General features: G+C 39.1%; 1 protein-coding gene across 3 annotated transcripts in view; it reads left to right on the plus strand.

Annotated features, from left to right (window-relative positions):
* The first annotated feature begins 1,768 nt into the window (after positions 1–1,768).
* ddx46 (DEAD (Asp-Glu-Ala-Asp) box polypeptide 46) overlaps positions 1,769–22,952 on the plus strand; it is a 55,421-nt gene continuing 34,237 nt past the window's right edge. Inside the window, exons 1-8 of one of the 3 annotated variants that reach the window (XM_073067428.1) lie at positions 1,769–1,897; positions 3,388–3,579; positions 5,377–5,415; positions 7,400–7,528; positions 15,134–15,221; positions 16,403–16,568; positions 20,899–21,050; positions 22,785–22,898. In XM_073067428.1, coding sequence (XP_072923529.1) covers positions 1,881–1,897; positions 3,388–3,579; positions 5,377–5,415; positions 7,400–7,528; positions 15,134–15,221; positions 16,403–16,568; positions 20,899–21,050; positions 22,785–22,898 — 897 coding nt within the window. In that variant the 5' untranslated portion in view covers positions 1,769–1,880. The remainder of the gene's footprint in view (positions 1,898–3,387; positions 3,580–5,376; positions 5,416–7,399; positions 7,529–15,133; positions 15,222–16,402; positions 16,569–20,898; positions 21,051–22,784; positions 22,899–22,952) is intronic. The other 2 variants (XM_073067429.1, XM_073067430.1) reach the window with 2 other exon arrangements.

The raw sequence follows: 22,952 nt of genomic DNA on the forward strand, positions 1-22,952 counted from the left end.
TTTTTTTCTCCTCCTCAATCCCATTTCCCGGCCTTCTCCCTGTAACCTTTGATGCCGTGTCCAATCAAGAACCTATCGATCTCTGCCTTAAATACACCCAACGACCTGGCCTCCACAGCTGCATGTGGCAACAAATTCCACAAATTCACCACTCTCTGAGTAATAACTCTAGCTGTCATATTGACAAAATGAGTTAAGACATTGAGTATCCACTATACACAAAGCTACAAAAAAAACAGAATTTGGTATACAACTGGACAAGTCAACTGTGCGAGACAAGACACCCTCTGAATGTCTGCTATCAACAAAATTAAAGCTCATCCATTAAATAGCATAACATTTCACCAGCTATGCCAAGATAACAATGAAGAATTTGAATGCTTGCTTCTTCACACTGAAGTGAACTGACTGTCGAAAGGCTGCTGCTTAAAATGTTTCTTTGATCTTTTTGACACTGTGGTTGAATTTTTGCTCAAAGTTGACAAGAGCTTGGGAAGCAAGATTGAACTTCTGCGTGGAGATGTGCCATACCTAGCTGATCTGTATAACAAAATGAAAATTCTAAATATGAAACTGCAGGGTGAGAATTTCAATTTAATCCAGGCAAATTGTGCAGTGTCCACTTATATTGGAAAATTTGAAATATATAAGCAAAATATTGGGAGAAGAATGCTCTCAGAGTTACCCTGCATGGACAGTATGGCATTATCTTTCACAGATGGTGATTTGCAAGAGTTCTACTTACACCTGCAGTCACTGAAGAAGGATTTGAATGAACTGGAACTTCCAGACTAGGTAATTAACCCATTTCTTTGCATGGTAGAAGAACAGGAAGAGAGCCTGCAAGAAGAAATTATTGAAATTCAGAATGATGAGGAAGCAAAAATGCTTTTCAAAAATGTGGTATGTGGCTACACTGTCATATAAAGTTTCCTGGTCTTTGGAGAAGAGCCAAACTGCTCTTTGTTGCATTTCCATCCTCCTCCCTTACTGAAAGAGGCTTCAGCGCTGTGAACCACATACTCACAAAAAACCAGAAGCCACTTGGACATTGCTTAGTGCGAGGACTTAAGGCTTTCGCTGTTGAACAACTTGAACCAGGTACTTCAACTCTTGCTAAAAACCACCAAGCTCGACGATCACATTGATATCGAAGCTGCTGTACAGTATAAGCTAGGTTTAAAGACAAATTTAAAGCAGAATCAGTTTTCTCATGTTAGCATATGGTAGACGTGTTCTTACACTATGGGGGTACCATAAAGTATATTGTGCCTAAGAGGGGCATTGGCAAGTGGGGGGAGGGGCATTGGGTAAAAAAAGATGGTAAACGCTGATATAGATGCAATATGGGAAAATAGGACGTGAAGATGGGCAACAATGTCGGCATAGTCCTGAAGGTTCACCTTCTGTGTTGAACAACTCTTACGTCTATGACACATTTTATCACCGCCTGTTTAGTAAACGAGGTTCTTATCTTTCTGTCTGCTCCATCCCTCTCTCCAGGTCTGTATCGTTTCCTGCTCCACTCCTTCACATCCATATCCACTTTCTTCCTACCGCTCGCAACAACCTGCTCGTCACGGCTATCGCCATCCTTTCCTTTCACCACATCTGTCTTCCTCGATGCTTTCCTATCTGCCTGTACTTTTTCCATCTTTCCCCTCGATCTTTCTCACGACCCACCACCGGCTTCGCCACTCAGTGGAGTTCACTGGGACCGTCGTGTCGCCCTCCGGCCAACAGAGGGCGGTCGCACCTGGAGCCGGGCGCCCGTCGCTTCCTCGCTTCCGCCGTGCATCTTGGCCACTGGAGGTGGCCGTGGAGGCGCGGATCCGGCTGCTCCTTTTGTGGTGGCGGGCTCGTAGCGACAGCTGTCCGCAATGGGCAGGGAATCCAGGTACGGAGGATTGCGTCGCGATTGCGCCGGGGAACCGCCGTCGGACGGTTCTAAGTCGGCGGTATCATTTCAAAGCTGTGCTTACCGGTTTAGGCCGCGTGAGAAGCGCCGGCGTAAGCCGCTTACTTTAGCGCGGCCGGGATCCTTCCCCAGCCGTCTCCCACCACGAAGTTGCTGCGGTTCTGTCTTGCTGTGTCGTGTTCGCGCCTGGGAAGCACGTCCGAAGTCCACATCAGACTGGCTCGTGTGGACCAGGAGGGTTGTGATTTTCCTCTTGAGATGTTTTGAGAAATCTAATGAGACAATGGGAAAAGCAATTTGAAAAGGTTTCCTTTGACGTAGCTGCTTTTGAAATTCGGAAGTACCTGTTGTACCCGATCAAATGCCCAGGCAACTGATGCCAGATGGGACGAAGGGTCTCGGCCCGAAACGTAGACAGTGCTTCTCCCTTCTGTATTCCACCAGCATTTTGTGTGTGTTGTTGTTTGAATTTCCAGCATCTGCAGATTTCCTCGTGTTGGCTTTTTATTCGCAGTTATTTTGTAAATAACACTATTCTTTTGCTCTTCTGGTTAGATGCTAATTGCGTTTCATTGGCTTTGTACCTGTACTCGGCACAATGACAGTAAAGTTGAATCTAATCTAATCTATTACACCTTATTTACTTATCAGATTCCAGGATTTGGCCTTTTGTGTTCCTGTTAATCACCCTCCAGTAACTGTCTCTGTCTTCATTCTTCCCTCCCCTCCCCTCCCCCACCTGTCTCCAGTCCTGATGCAGGGTCTCAACCAGAAACATAAACAGTTCCTTTTCCCCCCAGTAGATGCTGCCTGACAGGCAGAGTTGCTCCAGGTTCCAGCATTGCCAGTCCCATAAGTTGCCTAGCTTGTTGAAGGGTCTCAGCTCAAAACGTCAACTGTGCTTCTTCCTATAGATGCTGCTTGGCCTGCTGTGGTCCACCAGCATTTTGTGTCTGTTGCTTGAATTTCCAGCATCTGCAGATTTCCTCGTGTTTGCAAAGTCAAATATAGATATGGCTACAGAGTGATCAAGGTTTACAGTTAAATAAGAATGTAACTTTGGGATGAGATGGCAAAATGGAAAAGGGCATAAGTTACACTGAGTCTAAAGAATGGGATAAAGACAGTACAGAGGAAAATCAAAAAATGGTTTCAGTTTTGATGGAGACGTGCAGTAGGATTGTCATAGGAAAGATTGGACTGGCTAGGCTTGTATTCTGTGGAGAGTAAGAGTGAGAGATGAATTGATTGAAAAAATATAAAATCCTGAGCTGTCTTGATAGGATGAATGTGGAGAGGATGTTTCCTTCTGTGAGAGCATCTGGAACTACAGATCACTCTTTTAAAAAAAAAAGGAAGGAGCAGAAGGTTGTGAGTTTCGGATCTGAAATGTACTTGTAGATGCTGTTCTTTTTGACGCCTGATTTTAAAATGAATCATCTGAAACTGAAACATATATAATTTCCTAGGCATTACCGGAAGCGATCTACATCCCGAGGCCGTTCTGCGAGTCGTTCCAGGAGCCGTTCACCTGCTGAGAAGCGGTCTAAGCTCGGGGATGCCAGAGGTCGCTCACGCAGCAGGGACCGTGACCGAAGAAGGGATCGTTCTCGTAGCCGAGACAGGCGAAGATCAAGGTCACGGGAAAGAAAGCGGCTTAGGTAAGGATGTTGAGCCTTTGTGAAGTAAAAGTATTTCAGTTTATTGTAATAATAATAAATAATGGGGTGTCATGGCTGAATTGTGTTCGCAAGTTTACTTTTGTGACATACCAGTGGTAATTCAATGAAAGGGACTAGGTATTAAGTTGGTTTGGAACTAGAAGAAGTAAGATTGTGATGACAATATTTCATAATCTGTTATGGGTGGTGAGTTCAATAATAACTTTACTGTGATTTATAAAATAAACGGTAACCACTTAGATCTTTTCAGCTGCCACAGATTCCAACTTCATCAGTTGCTGTTTTGGATTTTTATGTTTTAAATATCACATCTATCTTTTAATTAATCTCCAAGCTATACATTTTAGTCACAGAAGTTCAGTTGTAGACTGCTTATTAGGTGACATTTTGAACAATAACAGCTTTAATATTTATAGTTGTGTGCACTCAGTGTTGATATTCTTTATAATGAAGCCATCTAGACTTTGTGAAATAATTATAAAATCGTGTATCATTAATCAAATTTCTTATTGTTATATCTGTGCAATAATTAATTTATTGACTATTATTCCAGCAAGTGAGGAATTGCTTTAGATAATATTTTTTCTGTATTGTTTTGAATTGACATATTGACTTTAATTCATTGCTATTAAATCAGAGTTAAACATTAGTGATAAGATGAGAAGTGTGCACATGTTGCTACTGTTTAAGTAATATGGTAGGACTTTTGTTCTGCTGAAAATATCCTTTAATTTGTTTTAATCATAAATCATTGCTATAAATTATGAAAACTTATAGTTATGAAATGAAGCATTTATATCTTAAAATATACAAGAAAATATTGCAAAGATTAGTGAATTTGCAGATTTTCTAATGGGTAAGAAGAATATGTTGATTTTAGCCTACTAATGACCCGTATAATGATTCTGACAATGCTGTTAATTCTTGAATTATTAGATTAATTCTCTTTGCACCAGAGTGATGACTAACATTTATAGAAGCTTATTTGAGAATGGCAGCCTTCAATCAGAATATAATGAATATTCCGATGTGTGTTCTGGTAGCTTATGATAGTATTAAATTTGATTATAGACTAATTTGAGCATTTTGCAGGGAACCTTGATCAGTATCCTTTCCCTATATCAACATGCCCTCAAACGTTCATTATATTTATTTTGATATTTACTATAATAATTTGCATGGATTTAGATTTATCATTATCTCTTAATAGCATCTATTTTTGTTGAGTATTATGCAGTGCCCTTCAATTAATCTAGTTGTATAAAATGAACCAGAACTACGCTCCCTAATTATAATCTATTTGTTGTGCATTATGACAGACTATCATTAATAATGACTACAATTGGATTTAATGCATGTGACTTTACAGTACGGGTATTCCTGCGTGATTTCTTTCTTGCAGTAGATTTCTCCCATCTCAGACTAAGCTTTGATTGGGCAGCCTGAATAACACCAATGTACCTGTGGCATTAACAGTCACAGAACAGTGCTTGGTAACTGACCTTGATTTTTCTTCCCCATTCTCTGTGGAATATGTTTCATATAATAGCAAAATTTCACAACCTAAGGAATCTGTACCGTTGTACAGAACTTGTTAGAGCTGTTCTGTGAGAAAAAATGTGGTTGTTGTCCCTAATCCGTAGTGCAAATAGCAGCAGGACTAAAGAAACCAGCAATTTTAACCATTTTATATCCACTGCAAAATGTACAGCTGAATATAATTTCGTTTTGACTGTTTTATTTTCCACTTTCTTTCCAATTGTTTATCTTACACAGAACACCACAGAGACCCAGAATGTCATTGGTCATGTCAAAGTGAGTAGATGGTAATTTAAACTTAACCTTAATCAAACTTTTAGCTGCTGATCCTGACTCAGCGGCACTCTTGCCTGAGTCAGAAAACTATGAATTCCATTTCCACTCCTGAGTCTTGAAGAGACCATAAGACATAGGAGCAAAATTATGCCATTTGCTTCTCATTGAGCCTCTACAGCTATTTGATCATGGCAGATTTATTTTCCCTCTTAACCCCATTCTCCTGCCTTCCCATAACCTTTCACACCCTTTCTAATCTAAACAATGCACACAAAATGCTGGAGGAACTCAGCAAGCCAGGCAGCATGTATGGGAAAGAGTACATTCGACACTTGGGGCTAAAACCCTTCATCAAGACTTTTTAATCTAGAACTTATCATCTTCTACTTTAAAAATACCCTATGACTTGGCTTCCACAGCCATCTGTGGCAACGAATTCGATAGATAAAACGCTTTGTAGTTTAAAAAATTCCTCATTGCCTCTGTTCTAAATGGATTTTCTTTATTCTGAGGGTGTGCCCTGTGGCCCTAGACTCTCCCACTATTGGAAACAATTTCTCCATGTTAACTTCGGTTAATAACCATGTTAATAGTAAGTTTCAATGAGATTCCCCCTCATTCTTATAAACTCCATTTAGTACAGGCTCAGTACCATGAAATGCTCCTTGTATTTTAATCTTTTCAGTCCTGGGATCATTCTTGTGAAACTTCCTGGACCCTCTCTAGTGCCAGCACATCCTTTCTTAGATATGGAGCCCAAAATTGCTTACATTACTCCAAATGCATTCTGACCAATGACTTGTAAAGCCTCAGCATGACATTCTTGCTTTTAGTCCACTTGAAATGAATGGCAACATTGCATTTACCTTTATGACCACTGACTTAACCTGCAAGTTAATCTTTAGGGAATCCTGCACAAGGGCACTCAAGTCCCTTTGCACCTCTGATACTTGGAATTTTCTCCCTGTTTAGAAAATAGTCAACACCTTCATTCCTTCTTTCAAAATGCATGGCCATACACTTCCATACATTATATTCCATTTGCCACTTCATTGCCCATTCTCCCAATCTGCTTAAGCCCTTCTGCAGACTCCCAGCTTCCCCAACACTACTTACCTCTCCCCCATCTTCATATTGTCAGCAAATATGATCACAAAGCCATCGATTCGGTCATCCAAATCATTGACAGATAATGTGTGTAAAAAAAAAAAATCCCAATGCCGATCCTCTGTGGAGCATCAGTAGTCACTGACAGCCAACCAGAAAAGGCTCTCTTAATTCCCACTCTTTGCCTCCTGCCAATCAGCCAGTCTTCTCTCCATATTAAGACAATCTTTTGTTACTGGAAGCACTATCTCTCAGATAAGGTCCAAAGTCCTGTCTACCCTCTTATAAATGTGATGGGTCCCAAGGCTATTTTCCAAATATATAAGTGGAATTTGACATAATGTTTAGGATAGCATTTATTACACACCTTACACGAAGAACAGATAATTTGACAATTTATAACATTGCTGTTCGTGAAATTTTGCTAAGTGCAAATTGCTCAATATGCCAGAACAATCATTTGTTTCTTGACAATTGCATTAGGAGATACCAGGAATGCAAATGACATAAATGTGAAATATTTCTGTGTTAAGTTTCTGTTGCACTTAACTCAATGCAATATGTTGATTTACAGTATAATGTCTTATTTTGTGCAATTAGTTGGTTGCAAAGGTCAGAAAAAAATTACCGATTAACAGATTTGCATGAAATGGGTATAGTTAATATACTGCTTGATGTGAAGACATTTGAGACTAGGAATACCAAATTTGTTTCTGTACACTTGGATTTAACTATACAAGATGAGTTTAAATATTTTCACATTTTCAATTCCTAATATAAGGATTAAATATCTAGCAGAAAACTAACTGAAGATTTGTATGCAAATTAACTGTAACTTGTTTTCACAATTATTGAAATATGAACACTTCCATCGTAGGCGATCTCGCAGTCGAGAGAGAAGAAGGTCTCGCAGTCGAGAAAAGCGGAGATCATTGAGCAGGGGTAGAAGTCGTAGGTCTCACTCTCAGCCACGTTCTCGGAGCCGCAGTAAGAGCAAGGAAAGAAGGTATTACAGATGACGTGTGTAATTCATTACTTCTGAGTATCAAATGAAAAAGAAATTCAAGATCAGATGAATTCTTTAGTAGAAATAATTAGTAGAGCTGAATACAGGGAGATTGTTTTCCTTGACCTGAGGTTAACTCCTGAACCTTTCAAAAGATTTTGACCATTATTAACCTGAAAGAACAGTATTGTAAATTCAATAACCTGACTGATTGCTTAGTAACCGGTTGACTGCGAACATCATTCTTGCAAGTGCCGGGTTCGAATAGCTGCAATATTAGGTAATATAGGGACAGTGTATGTTGTATTACCAATAGTGTTTGTCATTCCATCAGCAAACTCCACTGAAAACAGCACTGTTGTTTTTGCTTCCATTCCTTTCATCGTGTTCCTTACTGTCATTATAGAAGCTTAGTAGACTGTATTTCTTCTATTAACAAATATTTGATTACTCCCATTTTTTAAAGCCAGCATTATATTTTGTTGTCCACAACTGGAAATATGTTTCCTGCTATTCTAACAGCATATTCTTACTATTATTTGGCATCTTTAATGTTGAAAAAGTTTCAAATTAATTTGGCAGGATAATGGAATAGTTGTGGGGGAGGTGCAATTAAATATGAAAAACAGAAGCAGGGTGGTGGTCAAAGGGTCTTACTCTAGCTGGAGGTCTGTGATTAGTGGTGTTCTGCAAGAATCTACTGGGACCTCTGCTGTTTGTCAGGTCTATAAATGACCTGGGTGAAAATGTAGATGGATGAGTAGTATGGTTGCAGGTGATATGAAGATTGGTGGTGGTGTGGATAATGTAGAAGACTGGCAAAGAATATACCAGGATATAGATCAGTTGTAGATATGGGCAGAGGAATTGAAAGATCCTTAACAGTATTGATAAGTGGAGAGGTCTTGCGTTCCAAGTTCCTAGCTCCCTGAAAGTAGCTACACAGGATTTAGGGTGGTTAAGAAGACATTGGGCATACTTGCTTTTAATAGTCGAGCCACCGAGTTCAAAAGTCAGAAAGTTATGTTGCAGCTTTATAAAACACTAGTTAGGCTGCATCTGGAGTACCGCATGCAGTTCTGGTCACCCCATTATAGGAAGGATATCGAGGCTTTGGAGAGGGTGCAGAAGAGGTTTACCAGGATGTTACCTGGATTAGATGAGTGTGGTTGAACAAACTTGGGTTGTTTTCTCTGCAGCGGGGGAGTCTGAGGGGAGATCCGATAGAGGTTTATAAGATTAAGAGGCTTAGATCTCTTTCCAAGGGTTGAATTGTCTAATACCAGTGGGCATGTATTTAAGGTGAGAGTGGCTAAGCTCAAAGGAGATGCGAGGGACAAGTTTTTAACACAGTTCTGGGTGCCTGGAATGCACTGCTTGGAGTGGTGGTAGAGGCAGAAACATCAGAGGCTTTTAAGAGATATTTAGATAGGCACATGAATGTGAGGAAAATGGAAGGATATGGACATTATGTTGGCAGAAGAGATTAGTTAGCCATTGGTTTCCAACATAGTGGACTGAAGACCCTGTAACTGTGCTGTACTGATCTCTGTTCTAAACCTAAGACAATACAGCAGGCAAGTAGACACAAAATATAAGGCAGCATTGTATCTTAATGCAATGAGTTTGACTAGTAAGGCAGATAAACCTGGAGCAGTGATCAGCACGTGAAAATATGATATCTCTTGTGTCTCAGAAACATAATTGTTAAAACAGCAGGGCTAGCAGTTCAATAATCCAGGGTATAGAATCTTCATGTGTTGGGATAGAGTGCAAAAGAGAAGGTGGCATTACTGAATATAGAACCCATTACATTGGTAATGAGGGAAGATATTCTATAAAATAGGCCATATGGGTAGAATTTGTGAACAAATGGTTGGGATGGGGTTTGATCACTTTGGTGGCTATATACACTGGGCTTTATAACTGTTAAAAGGTAGGCAACTCTAGGCAAATCACAAGACAAATATAAAACTAACAGGATTATAGTTGGTAAGTATTTCAATTTCTCCAATATTAACTGTGATTATTTTCATGGAAAAGATGTAGAGTGGTGGAATTTTTATAATGAACCAGGATAGCTTGAGTCAGTACATAGTGTTGGTAGAAAGAAGCCTTCTTGTAGGCACTGTAGGTCTATATACATGTGTTTTGGGCCAGCGTATTCCCATAAGGGTGAATGACGTGAACACAAAGTCCAAGGAGCCCTTGCATGTCAAAAGATATTGAGTGCTGGCTAAAAAAAATAACAAGGAAGCATGTGGCAGGTACAAGAAAGTGAAAATGGGGCAGGAAGCAGGTTGGAAAGAAATAATCATCGTGTCTATGGACTAGACACACGATGTTGACACACGAGACTAAAGACAATAGGAAACTAGATCAACACAAAAAATGCTGGAGGAACAGCTGATCAGGCAGCATCAATGCAGGGTCTTGTCCCAAAACATTGACTGTTTATTTCCATCTATTGATGCTGAGTTCCTTCGGCTTTATGTGTGGGTACAAGTGAATATTGGTGGCTAGCCTCTCCCCTGTTGAGGGAGACAGATGCAGGTAGGGCAGGGAAGAATCAGGTGGCCCAAGTGAAGGTGAGACCAGGTTGGAAGTTGGCTGCAAAGCTAATGAATTTTTCAAGGACTGAAGAAGTGCAGAAAGCAGTCATCAATGTAAGGGGGAAAAAGTTGGAAAGTGGGACTGGCTAGGACTGCATCAAAGGTTGTTCTACAAATCTCTCTAAAAGATTGGCGTAATATGTTTAAATGATCTGGAGGAGGTGAGTGGAGTTGAAAACAACTTTTAAATCTCTGTGAGCTACAGTTAGGGATCAGCCAGGAGAACAGCAAATGTACTTCCCTTATTCAAGAATGGTAAGTACAGGCCTGTGAAACTAATGTCGGTGGTAGGGAAGTTATTGGAGAATTTTCTGAGGGGCCAGATTCATATGTACTTAGAATGACAAAAATTAAACAAAAATGGAATGGTTTTGTTAGAAATAAATCCTATGTGTACCATTTGATTAAATTTTCCACGAAAGCAACAATGTATGATATGGGCAGTGTGATTGAGGTAGTGGGCATAGTCTTTAGTAAGGCAAGAGCCCACATTGGAGACTGATCCCCAGAGTTAGCACTCACAGAATTCAGTGCAAATTCAATTGAAAATTTGTTTTATAATAGGAAGCAGAGTGATGGTAGAAGCTTGTTTAGTGATTAAAGGCCTGTAAACAGTAGTGTATAAGAGGGATCAATTGTTTGTTATGCACATTAGCAATTTGGAGATGATGGTAGGAGATATGATTAGTAAGTTTGAAGATGACACAAAGATGAATTGTGTTTTCAAAATCGAAGAGTGTAGTTGGAATATCCATTTGTGAATTAAACGATCATTAAGATGGGAAAAGTAAAGACCAATGGAATTTAATCTTGATAAGCATGTTGTAGAACTCCTTGGGAGAATCGACAAAGTTATGACATACAGTGAATGGTAAGGACTTGAACCTATCATTTAGATGAGCCTCAATGTAAAAGACTAAGAATCCCTGAAGTTGACAGCACCAATAGATAATGTAGAAAAAGGGGACTATTGTTTAATAGCTAGGCTTAGAATATAAGACCAGAGAAGTTATAGTATAACTTTATAACATGTTGATTATGCTATAACTGAAGTACCATGTGCAGTTCTTTTTTGCTACTCCAAGGGAGAGACATGATTGCACTAGAGTGCAGAGGAGACTTGTTGGTGTGCAAATTATGAGGAAAGACTGGGTAGGCTCGGTTTGTTTTCTTTGCAGTTGAGGAGGTGAGGGAGGAGTCACATGTTAGCGGTATATAGAATTATAAAGATTATAGATACGATATTTAGAAAAAGACTTTTCTCCATGGCAGAAGTTATCTAAAACTAGAGGGCATGGATCTGAGTAAGGTGCCATGGTTTTCAAGAGATATTGGAAACTTGGTTAGGAAAAAGAGAGATATCTACAATAAATATAGGCAGTAAATGAGGTGCTCGAGGAATATAAAGAATGTAAGAAGAACCTTAAGAAAGAAATTAGAAAAGCTAAAAGAAGATACGAGGTTGCTTTGGCAAGTAAGGTGAAAATAAATCCATTGGGTTTCTACAGTTATATTAATAGCAAAAGGATAGTAAGGGATAAAATTGGTCCCTTAGAGAATCAGAGTGGGCAGCTATGTGTGGAGCGGAAAGAGATGGAGGAGATTTTGAACAACTTCTTTTCTTTGGAATTCACTAAGGAAAAGGATATTGAAATGTGTAAGGTAAGGGAAACAAGTAGGGAAGTTATGGAAGCTATGACGATTAAAGAAGAGGAAGTACTGGCGCTTTTAAGGAATATAAAAGTGGATAAATCTCCGGGTCCTGACAGGATATTCCCTAGGACCTTGAGGGAGGTTAGTGTAGAACTAGCAGGGGCTCTGACAGAAGTATTTCAAATGTCATTAGAAACAGGGATGGTGCCGGAGGATTGGTGTATTGCTCATGTGGTTCCATTGTTTAAAAAGGGTTCTAAGAGTAAACCTAGCAATTATAGGCCTGTCAGTTTGACGTCAGTGGTGGGTAAATTAATGGAAGGTATTCTTAGAGATGGTATATATAATTATCTGGATAGACAAGGTCTGATTAGGAACAGTCAACATGGATTTGTGCGTGGAAGGTCATGTTTGACAAATCTTATTGAATTTTTTGAAGAGATTACGAGGAAAGTTGACGAGGGTAAAGCAGTGGATGTTGTCTATATGGACTTCAGTAAGACCTTTGACAAGGTTCCGCACAGAAGGTTAGTTAGGAAGGTTCAATCGTTAGGTATTAATATTGAAGTAGTAAAGTGGATGCAACAGTGGCTAGATGGGAGATGCCAGAGAGTAGTGGTGGATAATTGTTAGGTTGGAGGCTGGTGACTAGTGGTGTGCCTCAGGGATCTGTACTGGGTCCAATGTTGCTTGTCATTTACGTTAATGATCTGGATGATGGGGTGGTAAATTGGATTAGTAAGTATGCAGATGATAATAAGGTAGTGGCGTTGTGGATCATGAAGTAGGTTTTCAAAGTTTGCAGAGAGATTTAGGCCAGTTAGAAGAGCAGGCTGAACGATGGCAGATGGAGTTTAATGTTGATAAGTGTGAGGTGCTACATTTTGGTAGGAATAATCCAAATAGGGCATACATGGTAAATGGTAGGGCATTGAAGGATGCAGTAGAACAGAGTGATTTAGGAATAATGGTGCATAGTTCCCTGAAGGTGGAATCTCATGTAGATAACGTGGTGAAGAAAGCTTTTGGTATGTTGGCCTTTATAAATCAGAGCATTGAGTATAGGAGTTGGGATGTAATGTTAAAATTGTACAAGGCATTGGTGAGGCCGAATTTGGAGTATTGTGTACAGTTCTGGTCACTGAATTATAGGAAAGATGTCAACAAAATAGAGAGAGTACAGAGAAGATTTACTAGAATGTTACCTGGGTTTCAGCATCTAAGTTACAGGGAAAGATTGAGCAAGTTAGATCTTTATTCTTTGGAGCGTAGAAGGTTGAGGGGGGACTTGATAGAGGTATTTAAAATTATGAGGGGGATAGATAGAGTTGACGTGGATAGGCTTTTTCCATTGAGAGTAGGTGAGATTCAAACAAGAGGACATGAGTTAAGACTTAAGGGGCAAAAGTTTAAGGGTAACATGAGGGGGAACTTCTTTACTCAGAGAGAGTTAGCTGTGTGGAATGAACTTCCAGTAGAAGTGGTAGAGGCAGGTTCGGTATTGTAATTTAAAACAAAATTGGATAGGTATATGGACAGGAAAGGAATGGAGGGTTATGGGCTGAGAGTGGGTCAGTGGGATTAGGTGAGAGTAAGCGTTCAGCACGGACTAGAAAGGCTGAGATGGCCTGTTTCCATGCTGTAATTGGTATATGGTTATATGGTGTAAGAGGATTGGATAGATTTTAAGAGCTTTTTCACTCATGTTTTTGGAACCTGAAATGCACCACCTGAATGGGTGATGGAGTCAGATCCCCTCATAATATGTACGAATCTAAATCAACATTTGATTGGTGAATATATCCAAAACTATAGACCAAGTGCTGCTAAAAGGAATTAATATAGATGAGTTCTTAATAATTATCACAGGTCTGGAGATTAGTGGGCCTGTTCCTTGTGCAGAATGGCTATGTAGTGTCTGTCTAATGAGAATAGGTTGAGTGACCATGGCCTTTTCTCCTTGTTGCAACTGAGGATGAGAGGTGACCTGATAGAGGTGTATAAGTTGATAAGAGGCATTGATCATGTGGGTAGCCAGAGGCTTTTACCCAGGGCTGAAATGGCTAACATGAAGGGACATAGTTTTAAGGTGCTTGGAAGAAGGTACAGAGGGGATGTCAGGGGTACGTTCTTCACACAAAGAGCGGTGCATGCGTGAAATGCACTGCTGACGACGGTGGTGGAGGTGAACACAATAGGGTCTTTTAAGAGACTCTCAGATAGGTACATGGAGCTTAGAAGGATAGAGGGCTATGCAGTAGGGAAATTCTAGGCAGTTTCTAGAGTATGTTATATGGTCGGCATAACGAAGGGCCTGTAATGTGCTGTAGATTTCTTTGTTCTATAATTATGATTAAAGTTCCTACTCATCTCAGGGTGGACATTTTCTCCCTAACTTCGCATTGCAAATACAAGTTTTTAAGACACTCAGCAGTAATTTATACCTCTCCTATACAAATGAAGATGGTAAGTAAGTACTACTTTCCCAGGTGTAGCACTAGGTCAAGGAGATATGACTCCTCTTTTGACGTATTCTAAATCTAGTAAAATGTGCATTTATATCTGTTTACTGCACATTAAGACTAAACTTAAAATGTTAAGTATTCTGAGATTTCCAACATCTCTTTACCCTTTTCAACTTGTGCAACTTTCACAAAATCACAACATAATAATTTCATTGCTTTCCTCCTCCTAAGAGAGTAACTCATCACTGTAGTTCATAGTAGAGAATCCTGGTGGAGAAGTTACAGAACTTTGATCTAGTGGGGATTAAGTAACCCAATTGCTTCACTGATATCCTTTATTTTGGAATTTTGGACAGCAGGAAACATTTGGTCTATCATGCATGTGCCAGGTTTGAGAAAGGAATGTTTTCATGCCAGTAGGTATAACTGCTTTCTGAAGCATCCAAGCATCCCTGTTATTTATGGTCCTGCCTTGTCTGGTGTAAAATGATAAAAAAAATTAGTTCATGATAAAATATGGTTGATAGATCTTTTTTTACTTAATATACAGCAACTGGTTTAGATTATGTAAAACTGTCCTTTGTATTCATTTACACCTATTGAGGAAGACCTGAACTTATCTGGTTGATGGCAGAGGTTGTTATGTATGGTTATCAGCCAGGATTCCTGTTTCTGCAAACCTGTCTGAAGGTGGGTTTGGTGAAAACATTTAAACAAAACAGTACTTGGAAATCTGAACTGTAAATGGGGGGGGAAGGGGCGGGGAACAACTCATTCGTTCAGACAGTATCCATACAGATTAACATTTCAGGATGATAAACTTGCATCAAGAACACTAATGTGTCTTGAATTTATAGATTTTATGTATTTTCCAGGTCAAAGTCCAAAGACCGTGTAGAAGCTACCAATGAGGCTGCTAAAGAAAAGAAAAAGGAGGAGAAAGACGATGACAAAGATGTCAGTGTAAGTGTATTTAGAAATAAATATCATTTAGAGGTAACATTTTGTGACTCTGGAGCACCCAATTCAGGTACCTGCAGAATGTAGTTATAGTTGTAGTGTTGAGAAATCCGATTACAAGTTTGCACAAAGTAATACACCAAAAGTAGATGTAATAAAATAGTTGATGATAATCAAAAAATTGTAAGGGTTATAAATCTGAAATAAAAATAGAGAATGATGCCAATGACAGATCAGGCAGCATCTATGGGAATTGCAAACAGACTTAACAGTGACTTTTCAGTAGTGATATTTCTGTTGGAAGGTCAGCAACTCGTAATGTTAACTCCGTGGATGCTGTCTAGCTGCTGGAGACTTCCAGCATTTTCCCTTTGTATATCAGTTTATGCTGTTTATTGAGTGCTTACTATAGTCAATCACCAGAATTTTTCCAAGATTCCACGTAATAGAAATGTGCAACAAGTGTGAGTTAGATAGCATCTGTAGAAAGTGTCATGGCCCATTATTTTTTTTTGCCAGGCTGCATCATTCAGTTCCCTGCAACTGATTAGTTGCAGTATTAGTTCTGCCAAACAATTGTCTTTAGTGATGCTCTGCTGCTGGAACCTTGCTTTTACAGAACTTGTGACATACCAAAAGGAGCAAATTATTAATGCGTTGCCAGTAAATAAGATTGTTGCTTTGTTGTTTGACCTCAGATCCACTTTCATGGCCAATTCCTATAATCACTGATTTCCTCTGAAGTCCTAAAATCAATCTCCTTCATACTTTAATATAGTTATTATGTATTAAGTATCCTTTGGGATAGAAATTCCAGAAATTCACAGACTTTTTCTTCATCTCAATTTCATGTAGCTGGCCTCTTATCCTCAGCCTATGCCTTGTAGTTTAAAACTCTCCTATGTAACAGAACATTGTAGTAATTATTTACACAAACAATCATGAACCATAAAGTAAAAAGTACATAATGCACTGTGAATATTGTGATTATATACACAGTTATGATGCCTATAACTCAATGTAATTTATTCTTAAAATGTAACAACTTATGAATTCACAAATATCTGTGCAGCACTTGCGTAGCAATGTACTAAATAAATAAAGACCTGATGATATCATTTACTACAGTGTAGAAATTTCCAAATAATGACATTTAAATATAAAATCTATTAATATTTTCCTAGAATTTTGAACAGAGCAAATTAGAAGAAGAAATGAGAAAACGGAAAGAACGTGTTGAAAAATGGAGAGAAGAACAACGTAAAAAGGTTGTAGAAAACATTGGTGAAATAAAGAGAGAACTTGAAGAGATGAAACAGGGAAAAAAATGGAGCCTTGAGGATGATGATGGTAAAATCCTTAATGAACATGTATGCTCATGTGATTTTATGCATAAGATGATCCTACAATCATTAACTGTTTGATCACTGGGTCATTTTGATTTAGTAAGATAGTTGTGGAAGGATATATTTACCGTTTTAACAATGTTCGTTTAGGTACATAGGTTGACTTGGATACTGCGAAAAGACCCTTTTTTGTCTTTGATAAACTAGTGCTTGAGAATCTTGTGTCTGTTTAAGAGGATAGATATTAACATGCTATCTTGAATTTCTTTCTTTGTTGTTGTTTGAGACAGGCATTTGATCAAAATTCAAGATTAGTTTGGGCATGTGGATAAAACAGAAGGGGAAGAGAATATATTGGAAATAGTCCAATTTCAGAAATGTTGCAGATTCATTATCAGGTTAAAGTTTGGTGATACTGTGGTGAGTCACTCCTACCCACCTGAAGCCTTTCACCATCTATAAGGTACTGGCTAAAAATGTGATAGAGTTTGACTCCCTCTTACTGCTCCAATAATACTCAGGAAGCTCAATGCTACCCCAGACAAAATAACCCACCTACTTGTCATCTCTCCACCTGGTAGAACAGTTACACTCAGCATCATTGATGAACTATTGTGGTAGCCTACCAATTACAAATGGATTATCAAAATTTGCAACCTTAAAGGCAAAGATATCAATGGGAATACAGTCATCTTTATTGTCCTCTCCTAGTCACTCACCTTCCTGACTTGGAAATATTTTGACATCTCTTTTTTTGTATGGGACAGAACTTCTGGAACAAATGATCTTGTAAAACATTGGATAAGCTTAACCACGTGGAATGTGGTGGGTTAAGAAGGTAGCTCACCGCCATCACCTAAGGGCATTTTAGGATGAGTATACCAGCCAATGGTTACCTAAGTAATACCTAACCTAAGTAAATATGGTTGAAAGAGTACAGATAAAAATTGCCAGGTCTGGAGGACCTGAGTTATAAGGAAAGATTAAATAGCTTAGGGCTTTATTCCTTAGAATGTAGAAGATTGAGAGGAGTCCTAGAGAAGTATAGCACAGAAGGAGACCCTTTGACCCATCTAGTCCATGCCAGAATCATTTAAATTGTCTACTCCCATCGACCTGCACCAGGACCATAGCCCTCTATATCCCTACTATCCATGTACCTATCTAAACTTAAATGTTGAAATCGAGCTCACATGCACCACTTGTGCTGGCTGCTCATTCCACACTCTCACAACCCTCTGAGTGAAGAAGTTTTCCCCTAATGTTCCTCGTAAACTTCTCACCTTTCACCCTTATGCCATGACCTCTGGTTGTAGTCCCACCCATCCTCAGTGGAAGAAGCATGCTTGCATTCCCCCTGTCTATATGTAGGTAGATAACCAAAACTGCACACGATACTCCAAATTAGGCCTCTCCAACGTCTTATACAGCTTCAACATAACATCCCATCTTCTGTACTCAATACTTCGATTTATGAAGGCCAATGTGCCAAAATCTTTACCTGACCTACCATGCACAAAGCCATGCTGATTATCCTTAATCAGTCCATGTCTATTCAAATACTTACATATCCAGTCCCTTATAATACCTTCCAGTAACTTAACAGCAACTGATGTCAAACTCACTAGCCTATAATTTCGTGGTTTATTTTTAGAGCCTTTTTCTCTAAACATCAGATCAACATTGGCTGTCCTCCAATCCTGTGGTAACTCTACTGTTGCTAAGGATGTTTTAAATATCTCTGCCAGGGCCCTAGCAATTTCCCGCAGTGTCTGAGGAAGCACCTTGTCAGGACCAGAGGAATTATCGACCCTGATTTGCCTCAGGGTAGTAAACACCTCCTCCTCTGTAATCTGTACAGGGTCCTTGATGTTGATGCCACTTGCCTTACTTCTATAGACTTGATTTGATATACAAAATTATGAGGGGTATTGATAGACAAATGCTCAATTTCAACATTTAATCAAAGTTTGCATAAGTTTAGTTTACAAGTAGATAACGTAATATGAATATAAGGAAAGACAAGCCAATGATTGGGTACAATTACAGACAGAGTAAAATGTTAAGTTGTACTACAGAAGAGAAATTCAAAAGGGTGGAGAATGCAGGACTGAAGGTGCTGTATTTAAGTGCGCATAGCATTTGGAATCAGGTGGGCGAACTTGTGGTGTAATTAGAGATTGATCAGTATGATGTGGGCGTTACTGAGTTGTGGCTGAAAGAAGGTTATAGTTGGGATATACTTTGTACCGAAAGGACGGGCAGGAAGGCATAAGCAGTGGTGTGGCTCTATCGATAAGAAATGGAATTGCATCTTTAGTCAGAGGTGACATAGGATCAGAGAATGTCGAATCTTTGTGGGTGGAGTTAAGAAACAGCAAGGGTAAAAAACCATTATGGGAATCGTATATAGGCCTCAAAATAGTCACCAAGATGTGGGTTGAGATTGCAAAGGGAGCTGAAAGGGCATGTAATAAGGGTAATGACACAATTATAATGGGGGACTTCAATATGCAAGGAGATTAGGAAAATCAAGTTGGTGTCAGATTGAAAGAGAGGGAATTTGTTGAATGCCTATGAGATGTCTACCTTAGACTGGGTGTTGTATAACGTAAAGAGACCCTTAGGAGGCAATGATCATAATATGATGTAAGTTCATAGTGCAATTTGAGGAAAAGCATATGCCACATGTATCACTATCGCAATGGAATTAAGGGAATTACAGAGGCATGAGAGAGGAGATTGCCCAGGTGGTTTGGAGCGAGTTACTGGCGGGGAAGATGCCAGAACAGAGGCAGCCGAAGTTTCTGAGAATAGTTCAAAAGGCACAGAGATAGATATGTCACACAGAAGTTGTACTGAAGTGGCAGGGCTAGGCAACTATGGCTGACGAGAAGTTATGGACTGCATAAAAGCCAAGGAAAGGGCATATAAGGTAACAAAAGTGAGTGGGAAGTTTTTAAAATCCAACAAAAGGCAACTAAAAAAGCTACAAGAAGGAAAAATAATGATCTGTGATGGTAAACTAGCCAATAATATAAAACAGGATACTAAAAGTTTTTCAGTTACTTAAAGAATAAAAGGGAGGTGAAAGTTGATATTAGATCACTGGAAAATGGTGTTGGTGAGGTAGTAGTGGAGGACAAAGTAATGGCAGATGAACTTAATAAGTACTTTGCTTCAGTCTTTACTGTGGAGGACATGAGCTGTATGTCAGAGGTCCATGATTGCCAGAGAGCATGAGTGAGTGCCATTGCTATTGTAAAGGGAAGGTCTTAAGGTGGACCAGATGGACTACATCCCAGTCCTGAAAGTGGTTCCATTGGTCATGATCTTTCAAGAATCACTTGATTCTGGCATGGTCTCAGACGATGGGAAAATTGCTAATGTCACTCCACTCTTTAAGAAGGGAGGAAGACAAAAGAGAGGAAATTATAGTCCAGTTTGCCTAACCTTAGTGGTTGAGAAAGTGTTGGAGTCCATTATTAAGGATGAGGTTTTAGGGTACTTGAAGACTAATGACAAAATAAGTCAAAGCCAGCATGGTTTCTGTGAAGGGAAATCTTTCCTGAAAAATCTGTTAGAATTCTTCGAGTAAGTAACAAGCAGGGCGGACAAAGGAGAGGCATTTAATATCATTTACTTAGATTTTCAGAAGGCATTTGATGAAGTGCCTCATATGAGGCTGCTTAACAAGTTAGAATCCTATGGTTTACTGGAGATATACTAGCATGGATAGAGGAATGGCTGACAGGCAGGAGGCAGTGAGTGGGAACAAAAGGGGCCTTTCTGGTTGGTTGCCAGTGACTAGTGGTGTTCCTCAGGGGTCAGTATTGGGACCACCACTTTTCACATTGTTTGCCAGTGATTTAGATAGTAGAATTGATGGGTTTGTGGCAAAGTTTGCAGATGATAGGTGGAGGGGTAGGTATTGCTGAGGAAGCAATGCGATTGTAGCAGGACTTAAAAAATTGGAAGAATGGACAAAAAGGTGGCAGATGGAATACATGGGCTAGATGGGCTGAAGGGCCTGTTTCTGTGCTGTACTTCACTGTGAGTCTATAACTCAAAGCTATCACCTTTTAGAATTAAGTTTAAAAAAAAAGGAACTTTGCTTAATTGGAATATACAGTATGAATATAATTGTGGATGGCTGTGTAAAATGCCATCCTATAAACTGAAAGACAACTTTCATTCTGTTTGGCATGGGCTTGATTTGAATCCAGATATCAGAGTGTAAGAGCCTGATTCTGTCTATTTTCCATAGCTTTTAATGCTTTTGCCATTGTCTCTTTATTGTACTTGATGTCAAATTTCACTATTTATTTAAACAGATGATGAAGATGAAATCATTGAAGGTGAAAGGAAAGAAGAAGAAGGAGATAATGACAATGAAGAATTGGACCCTTTAGATGCTTACATGGAAGATATAAAGGAGGAAGTGAAAAAATTTAACATGGGTAGCGTAAAAGGAGGAAGTGAGAAGGTATATCTTTTATTACTTTTTCTCTGCAGAGTACTTAGTTTTTTTTATATTCCTTTGCAACTAGTGGATATTTTCTTAGAATACCAACTGAAAACTCTTGTTTTTAGATAAGTGATGCGTGTAGGAACTTGTCTGTATAGCTGGATCTTCTCTGGATCTGGAACTCTGCATGAAACCTGGTCCCAATCTTTGTACAGAATGTCTTTCTCTGTTCAAGATGCAAGTGTTTCAGACAAGTCTCGTCTGTATTACTCATCTGCAACTGCTCTTGAGGGCTGGTGGTAAAACCACTTAATGTGAAATGTTGTCATCCATCTGATTAATGTCTTCTCTCAATACTTTTGGTTTGAGAGATCCAGGATTTAGACCCAGTGATGAAGGAGCAGCAGCCATATTTTCTAAAAAGGTATGCATAACTTGGGAAGGAACCTGCAACTGGTAGAGTTCTTCCCTTGGACATTTGGGTGGGAGAGCTCTAATATTTGGAAGGTTCCTTCTAGGGACTACAGTCAGGGCAGGCTGTGCTCCAGGCTGCACATTGTTTGACTTGAAAACATGTCACCGGTTCTACATCATCACTGGCGCTCAAGCCCACTGCTCTGTAGCAGCACTGTGGGAGTATCTTAACAGAAAAACAGTGATAATTCAAGAAAGTGGCTCTCCATCACCTTCTAAAGGGCAATATGAGATAGATGATAAATGCTCTTAACATGAATTTAAAATGAAACCTTTGCAACTGATGAATTTACAGACTGTATACTTTGCCGTATTGAATGGAATGAATGCTTAGAGTAGTGGACTGGTTCTCAATTAATTGACTGTTTTGTCTTGGGTGGTTTGAACTTTTTAAGTTTTGTTGAAATTACACTCATTTACAAGTGCAACATTGGGTTTTATTGTCACATGTACCAAGGTACAGTGAAAAACCTGTCTTTCATACAGAACAGTTCATTATAACAGTACATTGAGATAGCAGGGATAAAACACTAACTCACGAGGGTTAAAGTGAGTTAAAGAGAAAATGTGCAGATAGTAACATGTAAGGTTATAACAAGTTTGATTGTGAGGTCAAGAGTCCATCTTATCATCCTTGGAACCATTCATGAGTCTTATAACAATGGGATAGAAGCAGTCCTTGAGCCTGGTGCTATGTGCTTTTAGGCTTTTGTATCTTCTGCCTGACAGGAGGGAGAGCAAAGAGAGAATGATCAGGGTGGGTGGAACCATTGATTATGCTGGCCATTCCTGAGCAATTTTCATTTTGCAGGGTGCTGTAAATGTTGTGGAACAATTTGACTAGTGGTGTGTTGGTTTTGAAGGTGGAGACTGCTACACTGCAGCTGGAACATTGTATATTTTTGTTGTCTATTTTTTCAGGAACTTTTTTTCTGTTAAATTCCAGATGAACTTAATTCAACTTAAATACTACATTTACCATGCTGGATTTCTTATTCTAGAAGGTATTATTCCATTGTACAGACAACCAAAAAAGGAGCTTTTGAATGATGCCATCTTTCAAACAAAATAATGAAAAAAATGTAATATAGTTATTAATACTAAAGTTTTGATAATCTATTGCATGTGTTTTGCAAAAGGGAGGAAATTGCAGGTTAATATTTCAATTCATAAGATTTGTGTTGAATATACACTTTTATGGTAAACAACTTTCCATAGTTTTTCTGAGTAGCATTTGTGTGTAGGGCTTGTAATTATTTACTTTTGTTTTGGTACCAGAAGTCAGGTGCAACAGTAATGAAAGTCATGACTGTAGTAACAACCAAAAAGCCACATTCTGAAATGGAGAAAAAGAAAGGAGAGTTAATGGAGAATGACCAGGATGCAATGGAGGTAATAAGAAAACAATACCATTAATACTTAAGTTTCCTATTAGCAACTTGATTT

Source organism: Hemitrygon akajei, chromosome 15, assembly GCF_048418815.1.
Source record: "Hemitrygon akajei chromosome 15, sHemAka1.3, whole genome shotgun sequence".
Taxonomy (NCBI): domain Eukaryota; kingdom Metazoa; phylum Chordata; class Chondrichthyes; order Myliobatiformes; family Dasyatidae; genus Hemitrygon; species Hemitrygon akajei.